Source organism: Marmota marmota, unplaced genomic scaffold (genome assembly GCF_001458135.2).
Source record: "Marmota marmota marmota unplaced genomic scaffold, marMar, whole genome shotgun sequence".
NCBI lineage: Eukaryota > Metazoa > Chordata > Mammalia > Rodentia > Sciuridae > Marmota > Marmota marmota.
In genome coordinates this window covers 23,563,420-23,573,817 of record NW_026000093.1, presented here as the reverse complement: position 1 = coordinate 23,573,817, position 10,398 = coordinate 23,563,420, and the positions used below count along the sequence as shown (strand labels likewise).

At 38.3% G+C, this 10,398-nt stretch overlaps 1 protein-coding gene across 1 annotated transcript in view; it reads right to left on the bottom strand.

Annotated features, from left to right (window-relative positions):
* Nucleotides 1-10,398, bottom strand: part of Rdh10 (retinol dehydrogenase 10) — a 27,267-nt gene that overhangs the window by 15,691 nt on the left and 1,178 nt on the right. The window contains exon 2 of the mRNA XM_048782846.1: nucleotides 9,991-10,393. Within this exon, the coding sequence (XP_048638803.1) occupies nucleotides 9,991-10,393 (403 nt within the window). The remainder of the gene's footprint in view (nucleotides 1-9,990; nucleotides 10,394-10,398) is intronic.

Here is a 10,398-nt window from a genome sequence, read left to right as displayed (position 1 = left end):
ATTTAAACTAATTACACTTACTGTCCCGATCCCCCCCCCCCAGAGATTGCAGAACTGACCCCCTTTTAAAAAAAAAAAATCCTTGAGAAATCAGTAGGGGGCAGTATGTTAATCACTATTTGCAGGTGGGAAAATTCAGGCTTTGAATTTTAAGTTTCACTTGTCCTCAAAATACCTATGTGTTTACACAAGTTACACCACAAATATTTTCCCAGTTACACTGATTTGGGAAGTGTTATTTTGAGCCCCATTGCTTAGAATATCACTAAGAAGCTGAAACTTGTTAATATTCAAAAATCCCAGTATGAAGGTATTTAAAGGAGAGGCAAGAAATTCACATTTTATGCAAGTAGCAAATAAGAGAGAAACACTTGTGACTTCCCCAGACCAAAAAAAAAAAAAAAAAACAATGTTTAACACCACTGGTGCCTTTCCCGAATCTTTGTGTGATCTTTGAAAGTTTCACAGACCAAGTAATGTTTTGTTTCCAAAAGTGAATTCACTGTAAGTGGCTTGTCATTGTAAGGGGCTAATTTGACAGCACTCAAGGTTTCCACAGTAATTGCCCTTGGTTGTTAAATATTCTAGCAGCATTTGCTGCAGTGTTGAAAGTTTTATGATCATTATGAGAGGATATTCATTTTTCCCCCCTGTGGCTCACTTAATTTTAGTTTCAGAGCATTTAGGAAAATGGTCTCTGACAGGTGTGAACTTCGGTTTTAAGAGAATTGACAAACAAAGTAAAAAAGAAAAAAAAGAGTAGGCCACGTTGGAAAAAAGACTTTGGCATTCCCACAGGTGAAAAGCTGTACCCTCTGGAGCAGAGCTGGGGAACCTGCATAAATCCAGGTGACTGGGACTGGTTGGCCAGGTATATCATGTAAACACGGTGAAATCCCGAGGCCATGCTCTGCCAATCTATTTCTCAACAATGGTCTCCTAACAGGGTGTTAAGACACAATACAGGGTCATTTTCTAATGCTACCCTATTACAGACCAGCAGTATGTTCTACCTACCTACTCTATATTTTCAAAGAATCAAAAGCATCTGTCTGTTGAGTTATTTCCCAACTATGCTTCCATGGGCCTCAGCCTGAAAGGAGTTTCTAGGTCAGTTGACAGAAACTTAAAGAAGGGATAGGTCTTTGAATAGCTAACTTACTACACTAACTTCTGAGATAAGAAACAACTAATTAAACCAAGAGAGATTAACACATTTTAATCTGATCCTTGGAATTACAGGCTCAAAACATGGGACTTATTTCATTCAACAGAGGCAGGGAATAGTTCCCCATTTCTTAATCTTTGGAAATTTTGTCATACTCCAAAGATTAGTTACAAAGGGCCCTTTCTCTTAGGAAAATACTGGGTGTGTGTAAGAAATGAGATGCAAAACCACCCTGCGAGTACACCCCCTAGTGGAACTTCAGCATAGTACAGTTTGGGGGTCCAAAAACATTCTAGGTACAGGTTGAGTATCCCTTATCCAAAATGCTTGGGACCCAAAGTGTTTTGGATATTGTAATATTTGTATCTACATAATGAGATGCCCTGGGGGATGGGATCAAGTCTAATTACAAAAAGCATTTATGTTTCATAATACCTTATATAACAGGAAGGTAATTTTATACATTATATTTAGTATGTCTACATTTTGACTGACCCCATCATGTGAGCTCAGGTGTGGAATTTTCTACTTCAGAAATCATGTTGGGGGGGCTGAGGATGTGGCTCAAGCGGTAGCGCGCTCGTCTGGCATGCGTGCGGCCCGGGTTCGATCCTCAGCACCACATACAAACAAAGATGTTGTGTCCGCCAAAAAGCTAAAAAATAAATATTAAAAAAAAAAAAAAAACTCTCTCTCTCTCCACTCTCTCTTTAAAAAAAAAAAAGAAATCATGTTGGTACTCAAAAACTTTCAGATTTTGGCGTGTTTAAGATTTCAGCTGGGCATGGTGGTGCATGCCTGTAATCCCAGCAACTCAAGAGGCTGAGGCAGGAGGATTGCAAAGCCAGCCTCAGCAACTTAGTGATGCCCTAAGCAACTTAGTATGACCCTGTCTCAAAAAAAAAAAGGAATGGGGATGTGACTCAGTGGTAAAGCACCTTGGATTCAATTTCCAGTACCCCCCACAAAAAAAGATAGCAGATGTTTGGATTAGTGATGTTCAACATGTCTATAGGACTTAGACCTACTTAAGTATACTTTCCCAGCTCTAGTGGCTATGACTGTACCATAATCACGTGTCTTCTACTTATTAAATATAGTGAAACACAAAGCAAATAGACAAATCACGGCATCTATTTGCATACATTTATATAGGCAGATATCTAGATTAGACAGAGGCAAACTGGTGACTTATCACAAACGAGGGAGGCTTAATTTTAGTTTCTGAAAAAACTAAGAAATTTTAGGTGAATCTGTTATTAATTATTCCTTAACTTGAAAAACAATTAAATAAAAAAAGGAGTTTCCTACCAAAAATTCAATTCTCAAGTAAGGTTATTAAATTGCTTGAAAATAATTTTCTCAGACTGCCACTATCTGTTCACTAGTTATTAAATAAATTTACTGGAATTTGGCAAAGATCTTGAAAATCTGAAAAGTGATTAGCGTAAAAACAAATTTAAGGGAAGAGAACGAATTGAGAGAAGGTGAGCAGTTATATCTAGCCATATGGTTTGTAACTCTTGTTTAGGTTTCAGGGACCGAGTCCTGCAATGAATGGCTAAAGACTGCTACCGCACTCTCCATTCAGTCTTTTTGAAAAAGCTACTCAATGTTACATTAGAATAGGTTAAAGAATACTTGCATTTTGACATGTCCTATAGATTAATTTCTACCTGGTCAGATAATGGATAAAGTCCTGAATAGAGAAATAAGGAAGGACTAGGCATGGTAATAAAGGCATGAATTCTAGCAACTCAAGAGCCTGAGGCAGGAGGATCACAAGTTTGAGGCCAGTTTCAGCAACTTAGCAAGACCTTGTCTCAAATAAAACAAGGGCTGAAGATATAACTCAGAGGTTCAGTGCTCCTGAGTTCAATCACTAATACCAGTAAAAGAAAAGGAGAAAAAAGAAAAAAAAATAACAAGAGAAGAAAGAACAAATACGACTTTGCTTTCAGGAATGGAGACAAATAGCCCCTGTCATTCCATGATCAAAGAAGAAGGGACTAATCCTTGAATCTAGGATTTGATGATTATTTTATAGGGGCTACCACCTTAATATATAAAGTTACTATCAAGTCAACATGAAAATACTTGCAATTTGTGTTTTTCTTTTGCAGTAGTGATATACTTTTTTTTGTACTAATCAACTTCTGTAGTCTCCAAATAAAATGGGACTCAAATGGCAGAGTAGCCAGCCAAAGGTTCTTCCATGAAGCATGAGAACAGAGGGCTCTCTTGGGGCACAGTAAAGAGCAGCCTGGCTGGAGTTTATAGTACAGCAGGGGCTGTAATAGGTGCTGAGTTGGGAAGGCAGGTGAAATTCAGCTTTGAAAGGCCCAAGATGCCATGCTAATGAGCTGGACTGTGAGTCATGTGGTCACACAAGGGTTTCAAGCAGGCATATAGCAAACTCAGCTCTACTTAGATAACCCTGGATTGAAGAGCAAAAAATGGGAACAGAGAAAGAAGTTAAGAGGCTCTGAGTCTAGGCGAGAGGTGATGGAGGTACACATGAAGGGGTGGGAATGGAAAGAAGGGGATTAGTTAAAGTCCGCGGTGGCGAGAGAGAACAGTCAGGATTTGGTGACCCACACAGAGAACTGAAGATTATGCCGATGTTCTCAAGCCTCCTGACTGACCAACTGGGGAATGCAAGAAGGGGCAAAGAGGAGTTAGTTTAGTATTGTGACATGCTGATTTCACGCAGTTAGGAAGAGGTGTACAGAGACAACTGGTCCGAGCACACAATCCTAAAGAGCCAACATTCCAAAGGTGGGGAGGCCAAGAGGACTGGGAAGGCAGAGAGAGGAACAGAAAGGTGTCTCTTCATGGAAACTAAAGCACTCAAGCTGCACACTGCATTTGGCAATGAGGGAGCACCACAATCTATTCATATAGCTTAGAAATGATGGCATTGGTTACTCTGCAGTATTTTCCAAACAACTGAGATAACTAGACAGATTAGAACACAGATCAAACACGTGGGGAAGTTTCTCATAGGATTTAATGTCTGGTTCCCTACTCACACTAATTTCGTAAAGAGACACTTTTCCATGCTGTGGATTTTGATTTCTAGTACAAAAGATTAGGGCCAGGCAAAAATTATTATTATTACATCAAGTTACTGATGTAACACATCAAACATAGAAACTAAAGTTCAATAAACATGTGATCCTTGTTTGTGTATACAGATAAATGGTCCCAGCTATCCAGGCAGTTACCATCAACAGAGATTCTTTTCCTGTTTTTGACTATAATCAAGAATTAATAAGACAAACTATGCCAATTTACAACCTGGTTCAAGAATTAAAAGTCTTTATTTTGAAAGCTCAAATATTTTTATGCATGTGACATTTACTTAATGACAGAAACCAGTTCTAGAGCAGACTTTAAAAATAGGCCATAAATTCTAAGTTTTTAGTATCTACCTTAATAACATGCTATAGGGAAACAATATTATATAAAATGTTTTAGTCTTAAAATTCTTAATATTATGGTATGGAGGAGCAACTATCAAACAAATATTTTATATGAATATTTTAGAAATGATTTTTTAAACATTTTAAACCTAAGGGGGCTTGGACAAAAAATAAACAAAAACAAAACTAGCTTTCTCTAACCAGAGAAAAGAGGAATACAGTATGTGAGATTAAAAACCAGTAAATCACATAAGAACTTAAACATTAACGATTAGGGACCATCCATGAGATATTAGGTACAATGGTAGCACTAATGCATTTAAGTGCTACATTACTCAGATCTAGCTGGTGGGCTTTTACTTTTCCTGGATGGATTTTAACTAAATAGACTTTAGACATTTGGATATAGATAAATGCCTAATTCAGTAATTAGTATTTTAAAACTGTGAAACCTTTTAAGTTAAGTGGTCTATTAATTAACTACCAATTATCTTGTCTGACTAACATATCAATAGAAGTAAATTACCTACTAGCTATTTGACAGATTTAGTCCTTTACCATGCAAAATTTCTTCAGAACATAAAAGGCCTAGAGTTAAATGCTTTTGCTTCCCCCTTTTGGTTAATCAGGGATCAATGTGCTGCTCACGTATAAAGGCCAAATGCAGCTCTTTGATTGAAAGGATCTACAGATAAACTTTGGCTTTTAGAAATAGCAACCAAGATTCTATACCCACTCTGAAAAAAACATCAAGTGAAGCAATGTTAATATTTGGAGGGGAACCATAGGATTGCAGTTACTGAATAGAGATCACCTTTCCATATTTCAAAGTTGAACGCAGAGGTATTTTCAAGGGTTTTTTTTTCTTTTTCTTTTTTTTTGCATTTTAGCAAGATAGAGAGCCTATGTGAATGATTTCTATGCTAGTGTTAAAGTGCATTTGTTCTCCACAGCCTTCTCCTAACTATGTGTTTCACAGATTATGCACACCAAAGCCTACCCCATATCTATCACTTCTTGACTGGTGACCAAAAGAAGATTCCTGGGAAATCTGGTAGTAGAACAACACTAAAAGGTGAAGTGCCACAGCAGACTGCAGACTTGTGCAGAACAATGTGGTAGGGGTCCTCTCCTTGAGGCCTAGTTATTGGGAAAAAATGATTGGTTGGTATTATTCAATTGGAGCTTGATTCAAATTGGCATATCAAGAGCAGCTTTCTCAAAGTCCTCAGCCTCACACCTATGAACAGAGTTAACACACTACTGTAAAATTGAGCATACAGGTGGGGCAGGACGACTGGAAAAGTCACAAGTCAGTAGGAAACAAAAGGAGATACAAATAGTGGATGTGGACTAGAGTTAAATGCTTTAAGTATCAGCTTGAGTTAGTTCAACATAATACTTACCTTTTGAAAATTCACTGCAATAGACACACATGAGCATTCTCTAAATAGGTTATTTTCTAAATATGTCAGCAGAAGCCTATTATGTATTATTGAATATTTATTGAGTGACTTAAGAATAAAGTTCTGTTTCAGGCAGAAGAAAACAAACAGATGAATACAACCAACTACCTTCAGACAACTTGCTGTCTACTTTGGGATATAGGGCACAACGTAGACAAAATTATGCCAAAAATCCATACTATGCACCAAAGGATGGCAATGACAACAAATGCTATCAAACAACAACAACCAACAACAAACACCCAGGGAAAGAAAAGTCTTATGTGAGTCATTTAAGTGCAGTTTCCTTGGAAAGTAAGGGGTTGGACCAGATGGTCTCTAAGGATCCTTTAGCTCTGATATCCAAGAATGCCAGGAAGGGCTACAGTGGGGAGGGAAGGGTAGGCTGACAACTTGGACTAGACTTTAAAAGGCACAGGGAGTAGAGGAAGAGGCAATTCCAGGCAGTGAGACCAGTATAAGGAATGGTTTGGAAGTGGGAGCATCCACAGCTTTTCAGTGAAAGTCGACATGGTCTTCTATTTCACTGTTCATAACTTTAACTCTGAATCAGGATCAACATACTATTTGTTATTCTACGAAAACAGACATTAACTGCTACTTAAAAGTCTGGCTCAAGATGATCTATTCAAATAATTGAACAAGCTCTTTGCTCAGCTGACGTACTTAAAAATGTATAAGGGATTTTTTTTTTCCCTCACCCAAACACAGTAAAAAGATATAATCATTATTTTTTCTGGAAGGAAGACAACACAAGTCAGGCCAACACATCTTTGAAAAATCATCACTAACATTTTTGCTTAAGAGTACTACTGGAAGGAAAGTACTCTCAACAGTACTACTTAACCTTTCCACCCAAATCACTGTAAAAATTATAATAATTTAAATTTTAGTTGCAAATTTTCAATTTCTTCTCAAAAGGTTTTAAGTCTCGGCAAGAAGTCAGAAATTCCAACTCTAAAATGAATTTTCTGACTCAATATTGAAAATAATTCTTAAGTTTAGATGCTTAGGGGAAAAACAGCTGGAGAATTTAGGAGCCTCCCATATTTTAATATGAAGTGACATCATTACCACCAAGGCTTCCAAGAACTCCCTAAATTGTGTGGTTAAACAACATCTTGAGGCACAGTGAGGATGCTAGAAAGGTGCTGTGTTCCTCCTTGGTATACAGATTCAGTTCCAGAATAATCTTTCCACTAGAGATGTGATTCAATTTCCTCCTTATGTTAGAAAGTAGACTAGGCACGGTGGCTCACATGCCTGTAATCCCAGTGGCTGGGGAGGCGGAAACAGGAGGATTACAAGTTCAAAGCCAGCTTCAGCAATTTAGCAAGACCCTAAAGCAACTTAGTGAGACCGTCTCGAAATAGAAAATAAAAAGGGTGGGGATAGGGATGTGTCTCAGTGGTCAAGCACTCCTGGGTTCAATCCCTTGTATCGAAAAAAAAAAAAAGTAACCTAATCTTAGAAGTACAGTATATTATCTGGGCATGGTGGCACATACCTATAATCCCAGCTACTGAGGAGGTTGAGGCAGGGGGATTAGAAGGTTGAGGCTAGCCTAGGCAATTTAGAACTTATCTCAAAATAAAATTTGAAAGTAGCTGGGGATGTAGAGAAAAAGAAAAATACAGTATTTCAATTTATGTGCATTTCTAAAGCTGAGGCTATGGATTTTCTGAGCCTAACACATTAGCACTCATTTTATAGTATGTCTAGGGAAGACAAGATGCTCTCCTGTTACAAATATTTTTTCACCTAAGACTATATGGGGTTTCTTTAAAAATCTGGTTACATTCAGATGAGGTGGTGCTTGCCTGTAATCCTAGCGGTTGAGAAACTGAGGCAGGAGAATTGCAAATTCAAGGGCAGCCTCTGTAATTTAAGGAGACCTTAAGTAACTTAGTGTGATCCTGGTTTGTTTGTTTGTTGTTTTTTTTTTTTTTGGTGGTGGTGCTGGGGATTGAACCCAGGGCCTTGTGCATACAAGGCAAGCACTGTACCAACTGAAATATATCCCCAGCCCGAGATCCTGTCTTAAAATAAAAAAAAGAGATGGGAATGTGGTTCAGTGGTTAAGCGCCCCTGAGTTTAATCCCTGGTACCCAAAGTCTGATTACATTTGAAATTTTGCAAGTCAACAAAATAATCAGAGAACAGTCAGGAAGGTGAAACTTCAGAGTATTTGGTGTAGGTGAAAGTTAGGAAATCTTGCATCATCTCAGTCAAAGGTTATTGGAAAAAAAACAATTCCCAGTTGCCTGTGGTGCACACTATGCTACTGACAGCTGTGTATCTGTTTAAGGATGATGCATTGACTGAAACCAACACAGTTTCTACGGCAGCTTCACTTTTACCATTCTTCAAATATGGAAACTACATTACACCTGCAATTTATGTCTGTCTTTTGTTTCAAATAGCAGTTTTTGTTTTAGTCAGAATTATAATCATACAAGATTCTTGATAGAGTATACTGCCAAGTTTATTTAGTTGGACTAGCATTTACTCACCTAAACCACCCCTTTGATACTGCTGCCAGAAAAAAACAAAACCAAAAAAACACCTTAAATTCAGCTCCCCATACCCACTGCACATAACACACACCGACATGCATGTACACACAGGGGCACATTCACATTTCCCTAAACTTTATCTTCTTACTCATTCGAAACACGGACATGAGTTAGCTCAGGTTATTCATATGTTCATTTCTAGAGGTTCTGAAAGGAAATGAAGCTCATGTTTAAAAATAAAACATCAAAATAAGCTTCTTCCAGGATCAGAGAATAGGCTTGCTATTGGATAAGCAACATGTAAATAAGTACTTCTAAAGCCAGATTAAGTTTTTAAGCAGTTGCTAAAAAATTAAGGGGTTTATTGTGACCTATTTAGAAATAGTTCTTTGTTGTGTTCTAATAGAAGACTAATCTGCCCGTGGAAAATAATATAAAACCCTATCTCTTTATCCCCCTACTTATTTTATTATTATTATTATTATTTATTTTTTTTTTGCAGTGCTAGGGATCAAACCAAACCCAACATGTGCTAGTGTTCTGCCACTGAGCTACACTCCCAGCCCTCTCTACCTCTTCTTTATTGGATTCAACCTATCTACAAAAGGGAAAATACTATGAAGAAAAAAAGCATAGTGGGTCAACAGTGCACAGAATTACAGAGGAGAGCTTCACATCTGCCTTTATTAAAGATAATCCAGCTGAAAAGTTATGGTTACTTTGTCCCTCCAAGCAGACAGCCCCCCCCCCCCCACCAATTCCTAGATGCTACAGTAGCTCTGCTGGCTAGAAGTTCACATTGTTGAAGTCCACAGCTCAACAGGTCTCATGATGCCCTCCCCACTCTGTGGTCCTATCAAGGTGACTTCTGTTCTCATTTGAGAAATTTTTCCAAGCTGAAAAAGTCCTGAGATGTCCTCCAACAGGACAATGATATAGATCCTGGTGAAGATAAGTGATGGCCAGGGTGGCCTGATCACTCCCAGTGGACCACAAATGCTGATCTCAGAATCTTTGGCACTTTCTAAAATGTGGCTGAGCAGTAATTTGGAAGCCTAAACCCTGACTTTAGGAATTCATAAGAACAACCAATGTTTTATAAACTCTGTGGAAAGTAAAATAAACAAACCCAGGGTTTTATACTCTCTCTTGTTATTTTTATGGCAATTTTTCAAACTAGTTCACAATGTTAAGTCTTTTACCCTCTCAAGAAATACTGAATTTGGGGGAGAGGAGAGAGTAATGATTTAATAGTAACCAACATACAATGAAATTCACCATCGGGGAATAACTCATTAGGAGGCTCGGTGATGGGAGTACAGGTGGCTTTCAAGCTGGCACTGAGATCTCTATCCTTCTCAAAGAGGGCCCAGGACTTAAAAAAAAAAAAAAAAAAAAAAAAGGTTTATATTTACCCAGAAGTGTGCGTGGCAATTGACCATCATGGTTCTCTCAATGAGCTCATCAGGACATTCCAGAAGGTGATGTCCAGAGACCACGCCAGCATTATTGACCAGGACTGAGACTTCACCAACCTCTTTGCGGACCCTTTCAGCGGTCAAGTAGACATTTTCTCTTTTCCCCACATCACAGGTGTAGGTAAAAACCTGCAAGTTACAGTGGGGCAGAATTTCTTCCTCACCATTCCCAGCTGTCCTCAGAAGTCCAGATGAGGGGGAGAAAATGGAACAGAGAAGGAGGTACAGAAAGTGAGTCACATGGCAATCAGTAGGACAAAGATCACACGAAACAAAAGTACTACAGTGAGCTTCAAATTTCTGACACCACAAGGCTTGCCAATGACTGAACTTACAGCTGCTTCC